Below are 25111 nucleotides of genomic sequence, written 5' to 3'. Positions count from 1 at the left end.
GCTGGAAGAGCTGGGGGGGCGGTGGTGGGGATGAGAGGGGAAAGGGGATGAAGAGGGGGTCAGAGCACACAGCTCCCACCTCAACAGCCAAAATCATGAAGTCGATTATATTCATATCCTCTCAGAGACCACGGGGAATAGAATATGGAGACAGTTGACCTGATATATCAGGGAAAGTTTTTTTCTCTTTCCTGAATTACAGGCAATAAGACAATTTAATGACGGTTTTCAAGGCTATGAAGGGTTATGAGAGCAAGCAAGATGATTGCCTCTTTCTTCATTTTTCTTGAAAAAGGAAAGGAATTAAGTTCCCATTACAGCAGGAGGGAACTGGGCCAGGTTCAGGAAGGCACATTCTAGTGGGGAGAGTGGAGCACAGAAAGCTGTCATTTATGCAGAGCCCAGCATGGAGGGAAGAAGAACCTGCTCCCAGGCTCCAGAGAGCAGGTGGGGACCTCAGCGTCCTCCATTCAGTGGAACTCCTTGCCCCACTTCACTTCACCTTTCCCTGCTCACTGCCACACTGCATCTCCTTCCTTGTTTCTCCAACATTCCTCTCAAGCAAACCTGAGGTTCAGAATCCCGGCCATTTTCCAACCCAAGCAGTCCTGCCCCTTCCACTGATACGGATGCTTCCTCCCTCCCTCCCTCCCTTCTTTCCTTCTCTCCTTCCTTCCTAACCTTACTGGCCTCACCTGCAGGAAGCCCTCCCTATGATTCTCACCCAGCATGAGTTCAGCTTGGACGATACGGTGCAAGTGGTCTCAGTCCCATTTCCGTGCTGTGTCTGTTCAGCCTCATCCCTCCACTGAGGGCCTCCAAGGGCAGGGGCTGTCTCCTTCCTTCCAAGGGCCCCACTTCATGCTGGGATCTGCCCCATCACCCAGCCCAGAGGGCGTGCCTAACCTAGCCCCTCCGCCCTCTCTCTGTCTTGGTCTCAGGACACTTCCGGGACCACGATGAACTCGCTGGTTTCTTGGCAGTTGACGATTTTCCTCTGTGCCGTCTCCTTCAGGGAGACATTAGAAAAGGCGACGCCCATGGAGAACCCTAGAGCCACAGGTATGTGTTGTCTGGGAAGAAGGGTGGGAGGGAGCAAGTGAGTTGTTGCAAAATGAGAGTTACCATATTCTTCAGATGTGGCTAGTCTCGTGACGTGAATTTAAAGCTGCGTTTAATGGAAACCTAAGACTGATACATGCAACACGTTTAGGGACCTCGCTAACCTTGCAAGCAGGAATGTCTTGCCACTGTTACGGACATCAGGAGGCTCACCCAGGTTCAGGTGCTTGTTAACCACCGAGCTCCTGCATGGTTTTCTCTGCTCTCCGCCAACCACCTCTCTGTGCAGATCTGCTAGGAAGGAATTTACTATGCAAGTTTGTCTTACCAGTGACCTCAGTTCCTTTATGGGAAATTTGAAAAAAAAAAAATAGCCTACACAAAAGGACAGATCCTTAATATCTGTCAACATTATGAGTTCATTGTGAAACTGATGAGCTGGAGAAACTGAGGCCCAAAGAGGTAAAGAAACGTTCCCGAAGTCACTCAATCCAATGCTGCAGAAACCCAGCAGGCACTGAGCTCCCAAAGAGTGCCCTCTACAGGGCATGAGCTAGGATGGTGCTCATCCCCAAGTCAGGAGGGGGCTTTAACACTGCTGGGTGGTCAGCTTGGCCTCTGGGGACCTCAGTTCCTCTAGCTCTGGAACTTGCAGCATTCTCTCTATACACAAGATATCACTGTGCCCATAAGCTATCCCAAAGCAAAGAGAACATGGCCCTGGGTGTCCCTTGCCAAGTGTGTCTTCTCTCCTGGGATCGGGTGTTCTTTCTGGGTGAGGGAGGATCCCCCAGAGTATAACATCATCACTGCCCTGGAGACATTGAGCTCTTAGCTCTTTCTGGCAAAAGCTTAGGTGATGCTAAAAACAATAGCCTAAGCAGTGATCCTCCTGCTGGGATGGTGGCTATAGCTAGAAAGGAAGTCATTGTCTCTTCCATCTCAGCCAGGCCCAGGGCCCTCCTAGGAAGATTATAACTAACTCTGGACCATGCCCGCTTTTCTCCAGAGTATGCCAGGGCACTGAAGAGCAGGGCTCAAAGCCAACTACCCTCCACCCAACACACACCCACTCACACCCCAGACCTCATTTCCACTGATCTCCTGCCACAATTTGCTGGGGTCATTGTCTCCTGAGAGCTAGTTGCACTACTTTACTGCTAAAAGGTATAGTGCACTTAATGAGCCTGCATGTGGAGTGCCTTCCAAATTAGCCTCATTAACCCTCAGTGTGAAGGGGAAAGATTATACCTGGAGTGGGAGAGGTGAGCTGGTTGAGGTGACCCAGATAATTTCCCTTCTTTGTTGAAGCCCTTATGTAGCCTTTTAGGGGTCACACTTGTTGGGGGTGTGGAGGCACAATGGTCTTAGCTTCACTTGCTTCATTTCTGTAACTACGAGCCTTTCATTAGCTTTTATATATTTAACAAGCATTTTTGAGGCCCTAGTATGTGCAAGGCACTGTTTTCAAGACTCTGAGAGACTCAGAGATGAATGAACATGGCCCCAACCGCCCTAGGAGCTCAGTCTAGTGGGAGCCTGATGCACAGGCGGGCCAGCCAGAGGGCCACGAAGAGGAGCAAAGCTGGGTGTCCAGCAAATACTTGAGTTTTCTTTATTTCCAAGCTCTACCCTGCTTGCTTCCTAAAAAAAAAAAAGTAATCAATATAAAAGACATTCAAGACAATTCTGTAAAACATGTGAAATCAAAGCTATATTGAAGGAAGGAGGAGCAAATGGCCTAACCACCCAAGCTAAGATGCTGCTGAGCTTGGAGCTCTGAGCTTCCTAGGGGGTCAAGGAACAAAAGGGAAGCAGAGGATGGGGATGTGAGTAGGTGTTCCAAAGCCGTCTTTCCCGGGCCCCGGCCTCACGTCAGCCTCTCCCTGTGGCTCTGTCCTAGGCCCGCGGCTCAGACCTCCGGCGCTCCTGGCCTCCGGGGCGCAGAGCCCGCGGTGCGCGGAGAGGAAGCCCGCCGCTGCCGGGCCGAGCCCTCGGGGGGCCTCGCTGTGCCCTCCACCCGAGAGCTCCGCTGGGCCCCAGCTGCCGGGCCTGTGCGCCCCCCGCAGTCGCCTGATCCCCGCCCCGCGCGGCGCGGTGCTGGTGCAGCGGGAGAAGGACCTGTCCGCCTACAACTGGAACTCCTTCGGTCTACGTTACGGAAAGCGACACACTGCGCCGCCCGGCAGCCGCGGCCAAGGCGCCGGGCGGGGCTGAGCGCGGAGGTGCGGCCTTAGACCTTCCAAATCGGGGCCGGGGCTGGGGGCGGGGCAGTGGGAGGGGCCTGCAGTTTTTTTCCTGAAGCAATAAAGGAAATGCTGCCGTCTCACCTGCTTGTGATCCGTGGCTAATTTTTGCAAGCGGCGCGGATGAGATTGTTCCCCTTCTCTCTCAGTTGGATCTTCAGCTGGTTTTAAGAAGGCTTTAGTGTTATCAAGGTCAATGATTTTAAAACTAGAGGTAAAGGACCAAGTTGTTTTTTCCCCCAATTCGGGGCAGATGGGTACTTTTACACACACACACACACACACACACACACACACACTGAATCTCTATAAGACTTTTAAAAATAACTAAAAAGAAGCTCAAATTGGATGCTGCTTGGGTGGTGTTACTGCAATATCAAATAGCTATAAAAATTTCTGAAGATGTTCTCTTAATTCCTAGACCTATGTCACTGCAGATGGGTAACCAACATTTTTCAGAGGGCCATGAGCCGACACCCACACTTTGAGTAGCACTGATCTAGGCCAGGGGAAGGCAGATGGCTTAAGTACCTTCCCCTTTCCCAGGGAAGTTTTTAGCCAGTCGGACAGCCTGATCTGGAAGATGATGCCAACCACTGCCCCCTCCACTGAGGTTTAAATAACACCTTAGCTCCACAGTCAGACCTCCACTGGGGTGCTTGGCCACAACCACACTGAAGCCCCACTCCATGCGCAAGGAGTGTCAGCAGTGCACTGGGCCATCCATCTGCCAATCACCCCCTCCCCGCCCGCCCCCCCCCCCCCCCCGGAAACCCTGGATGGGTCCAGTGCTTTATGTTCATCACTTCTCTACGTCCTTTGAACCACCCAGGGGGCTGAGCATGCGTTAACCCCATTTTCACAAGTGAGAATCCTGAGGTTCAGAAAGATAAATATCTCACTCAAGGCACACAGCCAATGAGTGGCAAGCCATTTCAGGCTCCTGGCTTCCCCATTGCACTGTCACACCTCTCTGACGTGGCAGGGTTTCCATCTGAGTCAGCTGTGGTGAACATCAGGAATGGTCAACCTGCCTTGTGGGGACATTCCTGGGGGCCCCCAATAGCTGGGGAGTTTAAACTGCTGTAGGAAGGAGTAGAGCTTGTCAGTTGGGAAACTCCAGGAATTCTAGGCTTCTAAGCCCACAAGAAAACCAGCCCTACTTGACAGCCTCACGCTACGCGTACCCTGCTTGGTTTTGGCTGAGCTGGGTCTTCGCTGCGGTGCGCAGGCTCTTCGTTGCAGCACGGGCTTCTCTCTAGTTGCAGCGCACGTGCTTAGTTGCCCTGGGGCATTGGGAACTTAGTTCCCCAGCCAGGGATCAGACCCATGTCCCCTGCATTGGAAGGCAGATTCTTAGCCCCTGGACCACCAGGGAAGTCCCTACCTTGCTTGGTTTAGAACGGAAATGTTCTTTCCTAGAAGGATTGTGTGGTCCACCACGACTCCATGAAACACCAGTGTTCCACCCATTACAGAAACCAGGACTCCATAGAATGGAGGCAGAATCTTGTTGCTATGGCAATGAGATAGGCTGCTATGGGAACACGACAACCTGGCCTACCCCCATCTCTACTCTGAAACCGTCCTCCAGGATCTCTCAAATTATTGGTACTGCTGTGAGCTCATGTCCTAGCATGCATGACAGGGTGATGCTGTTGATATTTCATCCCCCAAACGACCTGGGGTGTGTGTCCCTGTACCTCTGGGAGAGGAATCATAAACTCAATAGCTATTTTGTTAAGTGAGTTATTCTCCTATTCCCTGGACCAATCCTTTCTCTGATGAAGTCTATGCGTAGGAAGAAGCTAATGGATCTCTAAAATCTGCTCTTAGCCAACCTAATTTTACAAAATTTCCTGTGATCTCCCCTAACTTCTCCTCATGACCTCAAGTTTAGGCAGATAGGAGGCAGGGGTGTGTGTGTGTGTGTGTATGTTGCTTCAGGGGCAGGAGAGTGAAATGTGTTCTCTGGTATAAGAAGCAGGCCTGTGTGTGAGAAGGTATGTGTAAGAGGGGTAAATGTGAGAAACATACGTGTGTCTGTGTGACGCTGTGTGTGGTGTGGCCCCTCTAACTACATTTCAGGCCTTACTAGCTCCCACTGCAACCCAAGTGCTCTCCAGGATCTCTGTTCTAGCTGCTTCAGTGGGTAGCAGAAGAGCTGGATCCACCTGTCCTGGTCTTCCTGCCCAGGACTGTGCCTGTGAGACTCCAGGCTTTGCAGTTCTTGACCCCATGTGCTGTCAAGGGATGGGGATCTCCATGGGGTGAAGGGGTTTTTGGTTTCATGAGGCTCCCAGCCTGACTCTGAATTGATTGGAGGGAAGGTACAGGCTGTGAGGGGCCCCAGGGACTCCCATCTACCTCCCAAGACTTCTGGGTGGACTCAGAGAGCTAGGGCACCAGAGCCCAAAGACTTGGAGGTAGGACTGCCTAGGGTCTCTCAAACCCAGTCCTTCCTGGGAACTCTAGACAGTCCCCAAGGGGCAAGAAACCAGGGGGACCTGGGCATCCTTCCCTGGGGAATGGGAGGTAGGAGCATCTCTTTCCATATTCCTTCCATTTTGGTAAGTCTGTTGCACTATTAGGGAAGTGCTCTCATGCCCCTAAGCAAAGGAATATGGAGGGCGGGGGTGGGAGGGATGCAGGGGGATTTCTGCCTCTAGTATCACTAGTAATATATTAACAAGCAATTTTTTAGTCCTGTAGTGTGCCAAGCACAGGGCTACTCCATTTCAACCTCACAACAACAGCAAGAGGTGGGCAGTATTCTTGGAGAAGTCAAGTGGTGCGCCCAAGGTTGGCTGGCAAGTTAGAGAGCCCAGAGTGAGACTCTCACATTCTAATTCCACGTATCATAATCTTCCTACACGCTACAGTCTTTCCTTTTTCTCTGTCCCTGCTGTGTGGCAGAGCCAACCCTCTTCCTGAATGATTTGTCTTGGGTAACAGGTCTCTGGCAGCCAATGTAACTCTATCCCGATGCCCCTCCAACTTCTTTAATGACAACACAGGTGAGGTTACCAATCCCCAGAGCAGGTCTCCTCCCCTCAAACCTCCTGTTTGGGGTCAGGCATCTGACTTTTGCCCCTGTCTGTCTCCTTTCTCTGGAAGCAGCTTCCCCAGGTCCAGACTTGGTCATAGGGAGGCAAAAGATGTCAAGTCCCAGGGGAGTTAGTATGCCCTTCCTCGCCCTTCTTCCATTTTAAAACATCAGAGCCCAACAGGCTTCCATACTCAGCTCAGAGCAGGGAGCCTGGAGGCCAGCAGGACTGGTTTTGGTTGTTGGGAAAGCCAGAGCAAAACAAAGAGCCCCCAGTTTCATCCTCTTCTCGGGTTTTGCTTACCTATATTTTCTCTATTATCTGTCCAATAGAGTCTTAACAACAGTCTCATCCGCATGTTACCTTCACAAAATGTTTAAAGGTACCACTTCTGACACAGTCATGTCTGCTCACACCCTAAGCCCCTTAAAAGATAGCAAAGGAACAAGGAAGGAATAGACTCCCAAGGACAAAGAGAAGGGAAAGGAAACCACAGCAGATGAGAAATGACAACCAGATATTGAAGATGGAAATTAGATGGAGGGCTTGGCAGAATGAAGGAAGCTACAACCTCAAAGCCAGCAAAAAGGTCTACTGAAGGGCCATAACTGATTCACCCCAAGGACCAAGTCTCGGTACTTGGAGCTACCTGGGATGAATTCTAGACTGAAAACAGGGGACTGGCTGGAAATCTCTACATGGAGAAGGTAGACTTCCTGAGTCCCCTGTCTCCAGCTAACACAGCCTGGCTACCCTGCTCCCCCATGAGGAAGAAGCTAGAGGCTTTCTCTCTCGAGGATTCAGTAGAGACCTCTAGTCAGGGGGTCACAAGCACAATGAGGATGGGGATAAAGAGAGTGTCTGACAAGAGAGAAAAAAGAGAGTAGACTGTGTGAAAGTCTGCCTGGGTGAGCCCTTTCCCAGTTTCTTCCCAGAATGCAGGGCACAAGGACCACCTCCCCAAATGGGAGAGAGAACGCCCCAAAGAAAAGACCGACAAATACTGCCACTGAAGGGTACCTACCTTTGTCCGTTTGGGCAGCTTTAACTAAGTACCACATACTTGGTGGCTTATAAACAACAGAAATTTCTTTCCCACAGTTCTGGAGGCTGGGAATTCCAAAATCAAGGGACCCCGGATTCAGGGCCTGGTGAGGGCCCGCTCTCTGGTTCATAGATGGCTATGCTTTTGTTGTATCCTCACGTGACAGAAAGGAGCAGAGAGCTCTCAGGGGTCTCTTTTATAAGGGCTACTAATCCTATTCATGAGGGCTCCACCCTCATGACCTAATCACCCATGAAGGCCCCCCACTCCCTAATATCATCACATGGAAGATTAGGATTTCAACATATGATTTTGGGGGGCACAAACATTCATTTTATGGCAGTGCTCCAGGGAAAATCTGCTCAAAGCCCCCATCTAGAGTGGGGTACACCAGCTGTGAGCCTTGCCCCTGCATACCGAGTTTCTAGGCCCCTCCACCTGTCTGCCTTAGCCCTGAATGGAGAGCCAAGTTGTCCCAGGAGCTTGAATAAAACCTCTAGTTTGGAAGAGAAGACCAAAGCAAACAACACAGAGAAACCAGAGACACCAAGAAAAAAATTAGTCTGTAATTAATATCCTCAGAGGGAAAAAAAAATTTAAAAAAAAATGCTCAGAGGGCATAAGAGAAAATTTTGCACTCATAAAACAAGTAGTGGGGGCTTCCCTGGTGGCGCAGTGGTTGAGAATCTGCCTGCCAATGCAGGGGACATGGGTTCGTGCCCTGGTCTGGGAAGATCCCACATGCCACGGAGCAGCTAGGCCCGTGTGCCACAACTACTGAGCCTGTGCATCAGGAGCCTGTGCTCCGCAACAAGAGAGGCCGCGATAGTGAGAGGCCCGCGCACCGTGATGGAGAGTGGCTCCCGCTCGCCACAACTAGAGAAAGCCCTCGCACAGAAACGAAGACCCACACACCAAAAATAAAAATAAATTAATTAAAAAACAAACAACCAAGTAGTGGTTGCAATAAACATAGGAATAATCAAAGAATAAGAAAGGGCCTTCAGAGGTTAAAATTACGAGATAATTTTTTTTTTAAGAAATAAAAGAGTTGGAATGTCAAGTTAAAGAAATCTCATAGAAGGTAGAACAACAAAAAAAAAAATCAGGAGATAAAATATAAGAAACTTAGAAAACAAACAGAAGTTGCAATATCCTACTAGTATGAGTTCCTGAAGAGAGAAAAAGAGAAAATGGAAGGGAAGAAATGACCAAAGAATTAATGCAGGACGATTTCCCAGAACGGAAGGACACGAATTTCCAGGTTGAGGGCATCCATTACGTGGATGAAGCACATGAATGGAAGAAGACCCGTGCCAGGGGTAAGGAAAGGGGGTGAAACCCACTAGAGATCAAACCACAGAAGAGTCTGGAATCAGAGTTGCACCAGACTTGTTAAAATCAGAAGATATTGGAAAAACAACTTCTAATTTCAGAGGGGAAACAAGTTTCAACCTAGCATTCTATTCACACGCAAACTCTAAAGAGTAAGGGTTGAATGGAAACATTTCTAGACCTGCCAGGACTCCAAGTGTTTACTTCTCCTGCACCCTTTCTCAGCAAGCTTCGGAACACATCTTCCACCTAAATACAAGTGTCACCTGAGAAAGAGGAAAACCCCAGAACCTGGACATAGGAAGCCACAGAGGAGAGCAGCAAAGAGATCCCCCAGGAGCACCGAGCCCCCAGGAGAAAATTCCACTGGTGCGTTACCTGAGCATCACACCAGGCGGAAGGGGGTGTGGAACAGCTGGGCACAGAAAAACAAGGAGTGGGAAAGGGGCAGGACCAATGATGAACTTAATGGAAAGCAAAAAATTACACAAAGAAATGTCAGTGTAATACACCATGAATGTAAATTTAATTATAATAATCTAAGTACTGGCTTTTGATTTTGCCAAAGTTGGAGGGACGGAGCATAAGAGAGAGAAATCCTTAATTACCATAAAAGAAGAAGAAATAATGAATAAAACTGAAAAATTAAGAAATGGCAGTTTAAGCGTAACCTTTAGGAATATGGACAGCCATCAATAGCAAAATAGCTGAGAGAGTTGAAAGGCGTCGCCTCTGTAGAGCAGGATTGGAGATGCTGGTTATCCTTAAAAGCCTCTGAGTTCTACTGGATTTTAAAACTAGAGTATTTATATATGTCAATCCCAACCTCCCAATTCACACCACCACCACATAATACACTAATATGTATAAAATGGATAACTAATAAGAACCTGCTGTATAAAAAAATAAATTAAAAAAAATTTTTTAAAAACCCCGTGAGTATTTATCTTTCTGATAAAAAAGGAAAGCGAGAAGAAAGGAAGAAAGGGGTCCATTTTCTAGGAAATGTTCTCGGGATACAACCACTTCCCTATACTTCTGCTGGTGACACTCTAGCGCACAAACCCCTAGCACCCTCGCATCAGAACCACTGCCCCTGCATCACCACCCGCCACACAGCACAAACACACACAGCCTCCACTGAGCTGCCCCACCGTGACCCCTCCTCTGGAAAAGGGACCTTCCAGTTTAAGCTTTGTTTGATAATGAAACAGACCACCAGTGCCATCTGGGGAAAAGCAGTTTATTATGTTTCGAGCTTTCATGCCTCAGGCTATGCTGTCTGGTCCCACTACATTGGGTGCATCTCATTTCAGTAGTATTCCTTTGACCAAGCTCTCCCCCCAAGCTCCCCACCCCCTTGCCAATCCTGTCCTCCCCCCAGGTGCTTGTAGCTCCCAAGACCCGGGTGACCTGCCTTCAATTTTCCTGGGCCACCACTTGAGCAGGCCTCAGGTTGGGATCACCCCAACCCTGTGGCTGAATTCCTGTTCCTCCAAGGCCCCCAGAACAACCAGCTAAGGACACTTGGTTCCCTGCATCTCCACCCCGCAGCTCCAAGACGCTCCGGTCCCAGCCCCAATGCCTTCCAAGTAATTATTCCCTCTGGAGGGTCCACCCACACAAGGCAGCCCTGGCTGGTTATTAAACTCCTTTCCGGGTCTGTTTTTTCCTCTCAAGGCCCCAGCTGCTCATCTCTGCAAGCTCAGTGCTCCCGTCTGATTGAAAAATTCCTCCCAGGAAGCAGCTGGGCCCTCCGGGGTTGGGGAGTTAAGCGTGACACGGGGAGGAATACAGGTGAAGAAAAGACGTGTCCATTTTTATCTTTTTTCCTGCTTTCCCGTTTGTTTTTTATGAACAGAAGCAGTATCGGCCCAGAGATATTTAGCTCCCCAATTCCAAGCCTCAGTGAGTCTGATCTCTTTGCCACCTTCCCCAGGGCAGTGGCCATGGCAAGAACTTTCCACTAAACTAATGCTGGTGGAAATAAATCCATGCTCCTTTCAAAGTAGCAAAAATCAGCCTCTTGGTACCACACAGCCTTCTCTCCCTCCACACTTCACCTCCGTTGGTCCCTCCCAGTCCTGGTCACAATCCCAAAACTCCTTGGGGTCATTATCCTGGAGCAAAGTGGGATTTGGGGGCATTTTTAGAGAAACCCTGAGCACCACTTGTCTCCTGAGAGATTCCCAGAGCCCCACCACCCCTCTGAACGCCCCTGCCCCCCACTCTGCACACCCAGCGTGGGATCTGAAGAGAGAGGAGAGGACGGGACCCAGGCGGGATTTATGCTTCTCCGGACTGGTTCTCACGTCACGGGTCTGCCCCAGGGGAAAGGGCAGGTGCGGCCCAGCCCTTCCCTTTGCCTCCAGCTCTGCTTCCCCGACCTCAGGTGACGCAGCCTGGGGCCTCGACGTGGGATCCTGGGGGGCTTCTGTGAGGAACACTGGACCCCTGGGCTGATGGGGCCTGCGAGATAACCCGGGAAAGGTCCCTACCCACGCGCCTTCCCTCCCACAGCCCAGGGCACCGGCAGGCCCAGGTTCAGAGGGAGATTCTCATGGAGTTCCACCTGCCTTCCAGTCATCCTCACCCGACAGGGAAAACGAGGAGTAACAGGCTGGGCCACCTGGCAGGGAGTCAGGACACACAGAATCCCAAAAATTACTGGAGCGGACTGTCCCAGGGTCGGAGGTGACCGCGCGCAGGGCATTCGCTCTCACTGGGTGCTGACTGCTCGACAGTTCTTCCTCAGAACGGAACTAAAACCGGATTCTTTCTCCCTGCCACCCTTTAAGGGCCTCAGCTCTGTACAGTGAGGCTGTACAAACGGGTCTGACTCCAATTTCTGTGGAAGAACCTTCAAGGGCTTTATGATCCCTGGGGCTTCTCTCTCCCAGCTAAGCTTCTGCAGAGCTGCCCTCCACGAACCTTCACGGCTTGATTTCAGGATCCCTGCTCACTGTGAGTCCAGGCCACAGTCTTGATGGGATGTGATACCCAGTGTCTGGTCTCAGGATCTGAGCCCCACAGGAGTTGAGGGGGTGGGCTGAGAGCAGCGCGTGAGAAGACCATCCTCTGGTCCCTGCAACTCTGGTCTATAGTTTGACAGTTGTGTCTTTCCTGGGGAAGTTATTCACTCTTCTTATTCACACTTGTACCCACTGCTGGTCCCAGGGTCAGTACTCACATGTGCTGCACCCACTGGCAGGAGACAGGGATGTGGGCAGGAAGGGCATTTTTGGTTGGAGAGTACCTGGGGCCACAGAGGGCTTGGCCGGCTGTTGGGACCCCCAGCCCTGCCTTTGCCATAGAAGAGTCCTGAGTACTGGCCTGAAATACGGGTGAGGGTCCTGCTGCGCTGTGCCGGCATCTAAACTGCAGTGAGGACGGGGCTTTGAAGAGCTCCCTCACCCCCACAGAAAGCTCTGTGGGCTTGGCAGACTCAGCCACAGCCCAGCACCCCTCTCCTTCGCATCCCATTGGCTCTGCCGATCATCTGTGACACACGCAGCCCCAGAAAGGAGCCCGGAGTCACAAGGCAAAGCGCTCAGCTTGTCCTTCCCTAAGTTCTCTGAAGCCTCAGCTTCCTATTTGAGCAGAGGGTCCCCACTTCACAGAGCTGTGCAGAAGCAATGGTGTTCGTTTCTGTCACCTTTGTAACTCCAGCATCTAGAAAAGTGTCTAATATATAAGATATGCTCAGTGGATACTTGCTAATAAATGAAAGAGCACCGAGACCTACAGGGATGCTTAATAAATATTTATTCAATATGACAAGAGAGATGTTCCCACTTTGAGGTGTTCTTAAAAGTTCTCCCCTGCCCTCAAATGCTTCCCCCAATGCCAACCACAGGGCCTGAGAATTCTCCAGTGAGAGTTTATACCAAGAAACACCGAATTCTCCCATCACTTGGTAAGGGTGTTATAATTTCAGAGATCCAAATGCATTAATTAGACAACATGTTGGTAACAGAGATTAGCGCCTCTGGTTAAATTCTTACTGCCCACAGTCGGTGCAGAGAGCAGTGCCCTGAATACACAGGACTGGGATACTAGAGTGTCTACCCAGGAGGGTGCCCTGGGGCCACCCAGCAGCTGCTTCATCTTCCAGATTGGAGAACTGAAGCCCAGAGAGGGGAAGGGGTTCCCACGTCACACAGCAAGTTGGTGGTAGAGTCAGAACTAGAAGCCGGGTCCCTGACAGCGATGCCAGGGCTTCTCGCACTGCTCATCACGGTTCACCGGGCACTCATTTGATGAGTATTAAGCACCACTCTGGGCGAGAGGCAGATGTACACAGAAATAATTCCGAGACAGGACAGTTGAGGTCTATGCTCTCACAGAAGGCTCGTGTCTGCACTGTGGGAGCCCCCAGCAGAGACAGTCAATTCCAGGCTGAATCCACGCCTGCTTCACGGAGGAGATAGTGATATTGGAAGTGGGCCCTAAGAGTGAGCAGGGAGAAGCCAGGAGAGGACATCCTAAGCTGAATAAATCGCACCCATCCTGGGATTTAGGGGCCAGGTGAGTGTGTGGTGAGCTGCCCTTGACTGCTTGTAAGCTACAAGAAAAAGGGAAGGGGGCAGAGACAGAGCCCAGAAAGGAGGAGTTAAGGCCAAGCAGAAAGAGGAGGAGGGGTTGGAAGAACAGCTGCCCCACCTCGCTCTTTGGCAGAAGCCTCCCCACATCCCCAGGGCTGCCATTCCCTTCCACCAATACCAGGTCAACTGAGGATGGACACACGCCCCCTGCCCCCAGGTGCCTACTTCCAGAGGAAGGGCTGTGCTGCACTTTCCCGTAAACAGCCACTGCCGACGGAGACGTGGAGGGAAGCAGCATCTGGCTCTGTCAGGGAACGAGCCAGGAGGGGTCACCCATGTTCCAGATGGGAACACTGAGAGGCAGCCTAGGAGAAGCTAGGCAGGGGCACGGCCAAGGTTAACCCAGAAGACAGAGCTACAAAGGCAAGGGGTGAGGGAGACTGGCTGAGGGACTGGAAACCCGGGTTCCATGCTTGTCCCAGCCCTGCCCTTGTCCCCTAGCAGTGTTGTTTCTCATCAGCCTCTGTCTTCCCTGAGGGGTCACAGGGCCAGGCCGAGACAGGGCTACTGGCGTCACTGGGCACAGCCTTGCTTTCCCACAACCTTCCTTCCTCTGGCCCCCCTGCTCCGCGTCAGAAGCCTGATCACCCTTCACCCACTTAGCTCAGTCCCACGGAGGGATTTATTACTGGCTGCCCTGCCATCTGCCCCACGGTAATAAATTAGGGCAGAGCAGAATCGCAGGCATCCCAAGTGTGGAGCGTACAAAAGGAGAAGGGTCCTTCAGTGGATCCCAGAGAGAGCTGGGACACAGGCAAAGCGTGGACCCACGGGAAGCGTGGACCAGTGGAGCAGAATGCCTCGCTGGGGACTCCTGCTGGTGCTCTGGGGCTCCTGCACCTTCGGTCTCCCCGCAGACACTGGCACCTTCAGACGGTAACTGGGAGAGAGGGTGGCAGGGGAGAAGGGATCCTCATTTTCCTAACACCTAGGCTTTCAGATATGTGATGTCACCCAGTCCTCACCACCAGCAGGGCAGCAAGGTTTATGGTTCCATTCAGAGAGGTCAGGTGACTCGCCCAATATCACACAGCCAGCAGTGGCACTAGTTAAGCCTGGAAGCAGTGTCTTTTGATCCCTGACCAGAGCTTTCACTTCCTGCATAGATCACCATGCTAGGCAGTGGGGGCACCCAGGGATGACTGAGACATACTCCCTGCCCCTCAGGACCTCACAGCCTAATTACTAAGAAGGGTGCAGTACAGTTAAGTCTACCAGGGAAGCAGCACAACACAGTGATTAAATGCAAGGCTTCCAGAACTGGGTAGTCTTGGTTTAAATTCTGCTCCACTAGCAGAGCCAACTAGCTCTGGAACCACGGGCAAGACAGTGAACCTCTCCAGGTCTCAGTTTACCATTTTTAAAACACCTATTTTACAGAGCTGCTTTGAAGACTGAATGAGATATTGCATGTAAATCCCTCGGCCTGGTGCAGGCACGCTGTAAAAACCCAGCTGCTATCATACTCCAGGTTGATTATCACAACTGTTAAAAGAAAGGCTTAAGGCAGCCCAAAGGTGGGAGGAGAGAGACCTAACATCCATGTTTGGTGCCAGGCCCTGTGGGAACAAGCAATTCTTCAAGGCTGCAGAAGGGGAGAGGCAGGGGGGTGGGGGGCCTGTGGAGAAAGGGTTTCAGGTTGGGGAGTGCAGATGGGACCAGAAGACCTGAAGGTAAGAGGGCAGGTTTTAATAACAGTAATAGTTGCTAAGTCTGTAAAATGCTGAGGAATTCACAGGATCGTTTCCCGTATCTCATCTCAAATCATCCTCCAAACAACTCAGCAGTCCCATTTTGCAGCTGGGGACACTGAGGCTCCCGGAGGTCGCAAGTAAGAGGCTGAGCCTGGGCACGCACTGGGCCTTTTGTTTCCAAAGCTGGTTTCCCCTGCTCCAAGGCTCATGGAGAGTAGCTGCTGGGTTGGGGGCATGGTGTGAGAGAGCGGGGGGCTTCCCAGCAGCAGCGTGTGCCTGAGTGCGGCCCCACACCCAGGATAAAGGCAGGGAAAGGTGGAAACATTCTCCCTTGTTCTCTTCAGAAAGAGAAGAAGAATGGAATTGGGCCAAGGTGAAGAGGGAGTCAGGCTTTTAAAACATACTTACAGGAATTTTGCTACCTGCCATGTGCAGGGCATGATGCAAGGCTCTTTGAGAGATCCAAACAGCAGACCCCATTCTCAAGGTGTGTCCTTGCCTTTTACATACACAAATGCCTTTTACTTACCGAGCAGTGGGCAGCTTGCTTAATCTGCAAAGTGCTTCTCCGTGGTAGGTACTACCATTCAGTCCATTGTTACAGAGGAGTTAATGCGAGCTCAGGAAAGGCCCAGAGACGTTAGGTAAATTGCTCAGAATCACGCTGGTAGGAAGAGATTCAAGCATGTCCCCACAACCACTATGCCCTTGGCACCAGGCAGCATGAGGCTGTGCAGTGCTGGCTGTGAGCACCCCGCGAAAACAGAGCAGGAGCCCAAGCAAAGGTGAGGCCATTGTGGAGGGAGTTCATGGGGCAAGCTTCCCGGGCACGGGACGGGTGTGCGTGCTAGGCTTCCAAGGATGAACGTGCTGGGGTGTGGGGAGGGAAGGGGAAGGCGAGAAGGAAGGGGCGTTCTAAAAAGGAGAAAGGTAAAAGTAAAGGTCCAGAGCTGAGGTTGTTCATAGTAAATAGTGGAAAATGAGCCCTCCTTGGGGTCAAGCCTTCTCTGCCCCTCCATTTTCCCATCTGTAAAATGAGAATAGTAAAATTACCCAGCTCATGAGATGGCTGAGAATCAAAGAAGATCATAATTGTGGAAATACTTTGTTGAAGAGCAGACTATGTTATGAATTTGACAAGTCATTTCCGTTAAAATATATCGACAAGCGTGAAAGTTGCCTTCATGTTTGTGGGCATAATGGGGTACACAGAATACATGGGGTGTGAGCAGGAAAGGATAGTGCCAAGTACAGAATAAGAAAGAGGGATACTCCAGACACTGGGCTGCAACCCTGGGACCCCCCACCAACAGCTCAGGACATCCTCCAGCCTCTGGCACACAGCCTTTGTGTCAGAGCCCAGGGGACCCTATATGGGAAACAGGGCCGATCACGCCGCTTTAAATGTCTGCTGCATCGCTTCTGAGGCACCTCACTCCTTATCATAAAGTGAGGATAACGACAGCCAGCTTGCAGAGTTGTCATGAGGCTTACATGGGTGGGGTGGCGTGCACAGTGTTTGGCACTCATGTGGTGGCAGCTCAGTGTGCTGTGAGTTTCCCAGGTCTAATTCTGCCTCCCAAAGCTGATAGGAAAGTGTCAGGACAAGAAGCCGAGGGACTGGGACTTAGGCTTCAGAAGGCACATCTTTCCAAGGACAGGCTGCACAGGCACTCTGGAGACGCCCACCTCTCCCCCACCGCACCCAGTTCAATCGGTCCACTCCACCCCACGGTCCTGGCTGGGCGCCCGCCCGCAGCATCCCACAGCCCCCACAGGCCACTGAGGGTGTCTGCTGCCACCTGCAGGCCCCATGTGGCACTGCCCCCTCCTGCCCCGCCTTGAGAGGGGCACTCCCAGCCTTCATCTCCTTAGAGGGGAAGTCAGTGCTGTTTCCTCCTCTGTCTCCTGGACTGCTGGAGCTCCTTGAAGGCAGTGATGATCTTTATATCCTAGTATCCAGCACGGTGCAGGCACAGGGTAGGTGTTCAACCTGTGATTACGGAATGAACGAATGAACAAATGGCCTTGCAGTGATAAGGATCAAAATTAGACAACAGGAGGAGTTAGCTGAGGGTTATTTAATACCAGCGTAGGTGACCATGGAGGTTTGTAAATTCTCCTTTAGAGGCCTAAGGGCTCAAGAGTGATTCTTAGGTGCCTGGGCTAAGGTTAGGGATAGTTGTATCAGAAGCTTCTGGAACTCTACCATTATTATGGGGCAGGACAGAGCCCTTGTACTTTTTCTTACTGCGTCACGGGCCAGGATCTTCCTCAAGAAAATGCCCTCCGTCTGGGAAAGCCTGAAGGAGCGAGGCGTGGACGTGGCCAGGCTGGGTGCTGAGTGGAGCCAGCTCACCAAGACACTCTCCTTTGGCAACCGCACCTCCCCTGTGGTGCTCACCAACTACCTGGATGTGAGTGCCCAGCTCGGTCCCTTGGCCCCCACCACCTGCCCTCTCCTTTTTCTCTCAGGCCTAAGGCTTTCTTTGCCCTTTCTGAGCACCTCACGAAATTCCCATTTCACAGCTGGAAAGCCTGAGGCACAGAGGGCGGGAAGGAGCCCAGAGGCAGGGTCAGGTTTGGAACTCAGGAATCCAGGCTCTGGGCCCCAAGCCCAGGTGTCAGGGGTGGGCAGGAGGGGTGTATGACCTCAGATGCAGGTTTCTGTGACCAGGCTCAGTGCAGCTTGACTACTTACTGCATCCGTGGTTCCTTAAGGCTTGGGGCACCTTCCTGCTTCATTTGCAGTACTTTTATTTTGCCCTCTTGTCTCATCGAGCCTCCCACTTCCTGGGAAGTCATAAGACAGTGCTAAGCCTCCCACCCCATCCCTGCTGGAAAATGGAAGCCCAGAGAGGCTGCGTGATCTGCCTGATCTGGCCCCAAGTGCCAAGGGGGTATCAGGCAAGACCCCAAGTCCCAAGCCTCCCCAAGCCCCTCAAGCCACCTCTTTCGTTTCATCCCTGCAGACCCAGTACTATGGCGAGATCGGCATTGGCACCCCACCACAGACCTTCAAAGTCATCTTTGACACGGGCTCAGCCAACCTCTGGGTGCCCTCCACCAAGTGCAGCCCTCTCTACACGGCCTGTGGTGAGACCCGGGACCTGGGGTGCCTCCTCAAAGCCCCTGCCCTGTCATGCTTGGGCAGTCCCACCTCACACCCAGTTAAATCCCTCCTGCTACCACTTGAGCTGCTTCCTCTCTGCCTCTGCTCCCACTGCCCCTGAGAAGAGAGAAGAAGAAAATGTCCCCCATTTTTCTTATATGGCCACCAAGGTAAAAAAAAAAAAAAAAAGCAGGCTCCAGGAGCCCCCAGCCCACCCAGAAAGCCATTTCTCACTCCTCCTGAGATTGGGAGAGGACTGAATCCTCAGACCCATCCCAGGCTCCTGGGCTCTGCCGTCCTTACCCTCCGTGAACTTACTGAATGCTTACTGTGACCAGAATCTTCTCCCCACCCTAGTGTTAGCAATTACTTTAAAATACTTCATTTGAGACAAAATTCTCAGAGACATGAGCACATTACAGGGGCCCGAGGTACACAGTCCTTGATTGATGAAACACATTTTCCAAGCCTCCAAGCTCAGGGCCACCCTGTCTCTGCACTCAGGCCTCAACGCATGGGCCATAGCCAGTGCCTGCCCCCGAGCCCCCTGCCTGGGCCTCCCTTGGCCCTGAGCCTATGTCTCCCTGCCAGAGATTCACAGCCTCTACGACTCCTCGGAATCCTCCAGCTATGTGGAGAATGGGACGGAATTCACCATCCACTATGGATCTGGGAAGGTCAAAGGCTTCCTGAGCCAGGACCTGGTGACTGTAAGTGAGGCCATCCCAGGTCATCTGACCTCCTGCCCTTCTTGTCCCTAGACGTCTCCTGCCACCCTAGGGCCTGTGGTTGGGGAAGGTGCAGGCCCGTCCACCTTGGAGCCCGGAGAGCTGAAGAGCACCCTCCTCTGCCACTTCTCTCCAGAGCTGCAAAGCACCTGGGGCAGAGCAGAGCTGAGCTCCTGGCTCAACCTGGGTGATCTGTGGAGGCCTTTCCATCTAATGCACTCATAGGGTTTGTCCTGAGCCCCACAGCCTGCAGTCAAGTAACTGCCTGAGGTCACCCAGCTCTGACTGGGCTCTTAACTAGACCCTAGACTGAAATCCAGAGTCAGAGCCGGGGTCAGGGGTCAGGGGTCTTGTCATCCTTAAGGTCAGCGTCACTTTTGGAGTCAGGCTTAGGTTTTAAGGTCATAGTTGAGTTCAGAGTTTGGGATTAATGTCAGTCCTGGTTTTCACGGTCACTTGGCCTGTGCCTGACCCTCCTCCATTTCTGGGTTTCTCCAGCTACTGCTCTGACAGAGTTAGGGGAAGGGTACATATGGAACTGAGAGGAAATCAGTGTGAGCCCTTACTCCCTCTTGTCCGTGAAATTAGGGAAGAAGGATCATGAAGGGCAGGCCTGGCTGTGCTGGAGAAATCCCTGGCCCATCTTGGGGGTAGGGGACAAAAACCCAGTCCTGCCGATGTGAAAGCTGGGCCCTGGGGAGCTCCTGGCATCTTTTCTTCTACTACTATTGCTTGGCAATACCACCTTCTCCGCCTCTGCCCCTTCCAGTCCCTCTGGACTCTGCCGCCTGCATGTTTATTAGGAGAGGTGATATGCATGTAGTGTTGATGAAATGGTCTTACCCCAGATTGTCACACCCTGGGGCCTGTGTGTGCCTGGGGGCCCCAGTGTGGAAGCCTAGACCAGACCCTGGCCAGGGTACAGGCTGTGGGCTTGGTCTCCTCTGGTCCTTCCTCCAACAGGTGGGCGGAATCACAGTCACACAGACGTTTGGAGAGGTCACGGAGCTGCCCCTGATACCTTTCATGCTGGCCAAGTTTGATGGTGTTCTGGGCATGGGCTTCCCTGCACAGGCCATTGGGGGGGTCACCCCCGTCTTTGACCACATCCTCTCCCAAAGGGTGCTGAAGGAGGACGTCTTCTCTGTCTACTACAGCAGGTAGGCCTGGACTCCAGGGGCAGAGGCGGGGAGAGGGAAGGAGGCAGGAGAGCTGGGAGAGGAGGAAGAGAGTTCTGGGCCAGGATTTTGATGTATTCAGGATCAGGTGGTGTTCAATCCATATCTAGAGCTGTACTATCCAATATGGAAGCCAATGCTTAAATTAAAATTAGTTAAAATTAGGCATTCAAATCCTTAGTCACACTACATATTTCAAGTACTCGGCAGCCACAGCGACTAGCGGCTACCACTTTGGATAGTACAGGTGTAGCGCATTTCTGTCTTTGTGGAAAGTTTTTTTACTTTCTGTTCAGTTCAGCACTGCTCTAGAACAAGAGGAGAATGCAGAGTGGGGGTGATGGAAAGTAAGGCATTGCCGTGACTGGCGGACCTCCCTGTAAGGGCCCTGGCTTCTCTCACATAGAGAGCTGGCTTCATTCATTCATTAATCCCTTCATTTATCTGCTCATTCACTGATTCAACAAATATTGGGCGCTGATATGACAAGCATTGTGTGAGGCTCTGGGGGTACAGCCATGAACACAGTGTACAAGACAGAGTCCCTGCCCTCACAGAGCTTACAGTCCGGCAGGGAAGACAAGAAACATTACAACGTGATGGGCAACAACAGGGGACATGAGGCTGAAACTCCACGCTTTCAACTCTAGGCTGAGCTTATGTGCAGCTCAGCCAATCTTGGGGAAGCTGCTATCAGCTGTTGAGCAGAAATGTGATCTGCTCTCAGCTGTTCTGTATGAGCTGGAGACAAGAGATCATGACGGTGAGAACAGGAGGCCAGTAGCAGCGAGGACAGAGGGGAGGGTCAGTGTCCAGAGAAATCACAGAGATGAAATGAAAAGAAGTGTCTGGTTTGATGAGAGAAAGGGAGGGATTGAGAAAAGGCCACCAATTGGCTGTGAGGGGCAGTCTTGGGAAGAGGCGTTTTAGAGGCCAGGCAAGGGCAGATGGCAAGCAGAGAAGAGGTGGATGTGTGTCAGGAAGGCAAAGGCAGATGTAGGCTGCCCTGAGAAATTCGTCAGGGGAGGGAATGCCAGGTGGGGTGCAGACAGAGCTGCACAGAGAAGCAGGGAAAAGAAGGGTGGGTGTTTTTAAATGCTGGAGGATGCCTGAGTGTGCTTGCAGGTGGAGGAAGAAGCCAGTGGAAAGTGACAGGTTGAAAATGTGGGAAAAAGGAGGAGGTAACTGAGGGTATAGGAGCCTGGAGGCCATGGAAGGGAGTAGGATCCCAGCAAACAGGAGGAAGGCGGGCCTTGTTGAGGAGAGGGCCTGCCTCTTCCTTTACACTGGATGAGAAGGAGGCAACATCCAGAGAGATCTTGAAGTTTGGGGAGAGAGGCAGAGGGAAATTGTGCTAGCACATATGCATATGTACTGGATTTATAAAAATGCAATTAATTGCACTTGCACCAATAACGTGCAACCTACACGCTGTGCACCCGTGTGCATGCACACTTGCCGTCTACTATGAATGCTGGAAAATCCCCTCTCTCTCTCTTTGTCTCTCTGTCTCTGTCTCTGTCTCTCTCTCTCACACACACACACATAGAGGAAACCAGCCCTAAGGTAGGCCCTGAGCTTTGGGAGGCATCATGCCACCTGGAGGAGAGGAAAGCAAGGGGCACCAGCTTCAGATTGGGCACCAGGAGCCCTGGCTCCAGTCCCCCACTCAGGCAAGTGACTTCACCTCCTGGTGACTCCATTGCCTGTAGGGTAAAAAGAGTGCGTAATACCCACCCTGCCAAACAACAGGCTGGCGGGGCTCACCTGAAACAAAGTCTTCCTCTCTGCTGTGTCTCTTTCTCTGCAGAAATTCCAAGTAAGGAGACGGAAACCCCCCACTTGGCCCTGACCCTCCAGAGCACCTGGCCCAGAATCACACCTGCCACCTGCCCCAAACTCACCTCAGCAGACCCAGGCTCCCCTGGAGGCCCAAGCTCTCTGCTCCACCTTCCCGCTCTCCTCATGTCCTTGCCCACCCCCACCGGCAGCTCCCAGAGGCCCATCCCATGTCCCGTGCACCTGCGCAGCACACAGCTCCCCGAACCCAAGTGAGGGTGGGGCTGATTTGTGTCTTGTTTGCATTCTACTCACTGTCCGCGTGCCTGTTCCTTCTCTGTGACCTCTCTGGGGGTGCCTTATTGGGCGCAGCCGGACCATCCTGGAACCACCTCTGACTGGGCTTGGGAAGGGGCAAGAAAGGTGGAGAAGCAGCACGTTCTGCAGCTCCCTAGCCTTGCCATCCGCCCCGCCTTCCTCTGCCCCACCCTGCACCTGTGCCCAACTTCCCTTGTTCCTGGGGTTACTGAGTCTCGAGGTTGTGGGTCTCCAAGAGCCTCTGATCTTCCCTTTAGGAATTCCCACTTGCTGGGGGGAGAGATCGTGCTGGGAGGCAGCGACCCCCAGTATTACCAAGAGGATTTCCACTACGTGAGCGTCAGCAAGACTGGCTCCTGGCAGATCAGAATGAAAGGGTCAGGAATCCTCAACCCTCCTCACTCTCTAAAAATGCTGCTGCTGCCGTGGGTGCGGTCTGGAAGGGGCAGGGTTACCATCCTGCCCTCTCTCCTAATGCAGCCGCTTCTTAAGGTCTGCCCAACACTTGCTCTCTGCCTGCTTTGTCCGGGGATGGGGAACACTGAGATATATGGTTCAGAGGGGAGGGGGCCTACTGGGAGGAAGCGGAGGGTCACTAAGCCACACGCCGAGGGAGGGGGCAGCACCTCTCTTCTTCCAGCTCACGCATTACCCCTCCTTCACTGAATCACTGGACCACCAGCACTCCCTCCCATCATCTGCCCTCACTCGGGAAAGCCATGCAGCCTGGTGGTGCCCCATCAGCCTGCTGTCCATCTGTCTGTCTGACTGTGTGGCCTTCCCCAGGGTGTCTGTGAGGTCGACCACTTTGCTCTGTGAGGAGGGCTGCATGGTAGTGGTGGATACCGGTGCATCTTACATCTCGGGTCCCACCAGCTCCTTAAGGCTGCTCATGGAGACCCTGGGGGCCAAGGAGCTGAGCACAGATGAAGTAAGGAGCTGGCGGGGAGGGTGCTAGGGGTGGGGGGAGCACCACCTGGTCCAGGCCCCCAAATGACCCTAGGAAACATTCGGTCCCAAATGAGACCATTTCAGGCCTTCCTCTCCTGCCTCTCACATTCTTCCCATGTGTGGCTTGGTCCTTGGTCCCTGGGAGAGGGGATTGGGGACTTGGGGACTGTGCCCAGCCCTCTCCAGGAGAAGGGCCGGGCCACAAGCACAGGGCTGTGTCTGCTGGGGGACCTCCCACACTCAAAGGGGCTCCCTTGACCCTCCCCACCGCCAGTATGTCGTGAACTGTAACCAAGTGCCCACACTCCCTGACATCTCCTTCCACCTCGGAGGCAGAGCCTACACGCTCACCAGCGCGGACTATGTATTACAGGTGAGACTCTAGTCTGCCCCTCGGCAACAGGGAGGAAGGGTGGGCAGGGGCCCTCTAAAAGAGACAAGTCATTATGCACAGATTACCTGCTAGACCAGTTGTTCTCAAACTGGGCTGCACATTAGGGTCACCTGGGAGCTTTTAAAAATCCCAGTAATAAGCCACATCCCATACCTATTGATACCTCTGGGGGTGGCACCTGGGCATCAATGTTTTCAAAACTCCCCAGGTGATTCCAACTTGCAGCCAAATTTGAGGATCCCTGTGCTCATCTCCTGATCTCCATTCTCATCCAACGCCCCCAGTAATGTTATGCTCCTATACTCTTACCTGCTTTTTACGTTCCGTGGGTTTAGAGGTGTTAAATACCTTGTCTAGGACCAGAAGCTCTGCCAGACCGTAAGCTCCTGAAGGCAGTGCTGTGCCTGACGCATCGTTAGCACCATCCAGCTTAGTGCCTGCATCTCGGAGGGGTGCGATCCATGATGGTTCAAAGGGCCAGCATGTGATGGAGGCCCGGTGTGGATGGGGGACGGGTGGGGGGATGCTGCGGAGGATGGCTGCTGGAGTCAGGCAACGTGGTTATCAGCTGGGCAGTGTGGAAACCCTCTTGCTTCCTGCCAGGACCCCTACAATAGTGATGATCTGTGTACACTGGCCCTCCACGGTCTGGACGTCCCACCGCCCACGGGGCCAGTCTGGGTCCTGGGTGCCAGTTTCATCCGCAAGTTCTACACGGAGTTTGATCGGCGTAACAATCGCATTGGCTTTGCCCTGGCCCGCTGAGGCCCTCTGCTGCCCTGCGGGTCCTGCCCTCAGCTCTAGCCCAGGGCTAGAGCACTCTCTGGGACTCTCCAACCCCTGCCTGTGCTTGTGCCCTCACTCAGGGGCATGGAGCACCTCCTGGATGTGCGCCCTGCCCCCAGCACCAGCTCTTCCCTACTTTGAGGACAAACAGAATAAAGACTTCATGTTCACAACCCCACTGTACCTGGGTTCACTAGGGTTTGAAACAGAGGGAAGCACGACCAAGAGATCATGTGCAGACAGGAACGTGACAGAATGGCAAACTTTACGTTCACTCACAAGCACAGGTTCCTGCGTGCAGGGCTGATGCCATCCATCTGACATCAGCAGGGTTCGAGTGGAGTCGAAGGTTTACACAACCTTGGGTGGGAAGTTTGCAGAGAGCCAGCCCCTTGAGGACCAGGGCTAACACTGTGGCAGTGGACTGTGGGCCAGAAAGATGGTTCCAGCTCATGGAAGCCAGCCTCAAGCTCAGGCTCTACGCTCAGGCACTGCAACCCCGCACCCCACACAGCCATTTACCCATGCAGTCTAAGGCACCAACACCTAAAAACATAGAACACCAGAGATCCGACCGATGCTCCCTTTTTACATGTGGAGAAACTGAGGCTCAGAGAGTGAAAGCATTTGGCCAAGGGTGCTCAGTGAAGTGTGAAGGCTGCCCGTCTGACTCAGGTCTGGGGGCTTCCCACCTTGCCACATACAGTTGTACCTTCACAGGTTCAGAGCTTCACCCACCCTGGTATGGGGCCAGGTGCACAAGCACACAGATGTATGCACTGCTGTCTCCCATCTCACAAGACTTGGGACTCAGGCTGATGTCTTCTCCCAC

At 52.5% G+C, this 25111-nt stretch overlaps 2 protein-coding genes across 2 annotated transcripts; both read left to right on the top strand.

The window, feature by feature from the left end:
* Positions 1-870: 870 nt before the first annotated feature.
* KISS1 (KiSS-1 metastasis suppressor) lies at positions 871-3313 on the top strand. The gene is made up of 2 exons (XM_049696664.1): positions 871-1062; positions 2966-3313. Exons 1-2 carry the CDS (start codon positions 960-962, stop codon positions 3277-3279), a joined length of 417 nt encoding a protein of 138 aa, XP_049552621.1. The 5' UTR covers positions 871-959; the 3' UTR covers positions 3280-3313.
* A 10729-nt stretch (positions 3314-14042) lies between these two features.
* REN (renin) lies at positions 14043-24267 on the top strand. Its single transcript, XM_004282472.3, has 10 exons — positions 14043-14215; positions 17300-17450; positions 18006-18129; positions 18737-18855; positions 19837-20033; positions 21862-21870; positions 22406-22525; positions 22935-23079; positions 23374-23472; positions 24097-24267. The coding sequence occupies exons 1-10, from the start codon at positions 14136-14138 to the stop codon at positions 24256-24258; spliced, it is 1206 nt and encodes a 401-aa protein (XP_004282520.1). The 5' UTR covers positions 14043-14135; the 3' UTR covers positions 24259-24267.
* Positions 24268-25111: the final 844 nt, after the last annotated feature.

The sequence above is a fragment of the Orcinus orca genome, chromosome 1, assembly GCF_937001465.1.
Source record: "Orcinus orca chromosome 1, mOrcOrc1.1, whole genome shotgun sequence".
NCBI lineage: Eukaryota > Metazoa > Chordata > Mammalia > Artiodactyla > Delphinidae > Orcinus > Orcinus orca.
This window is presented reverse-complemented; position numbering and strand designations above follow the sequence as displayed.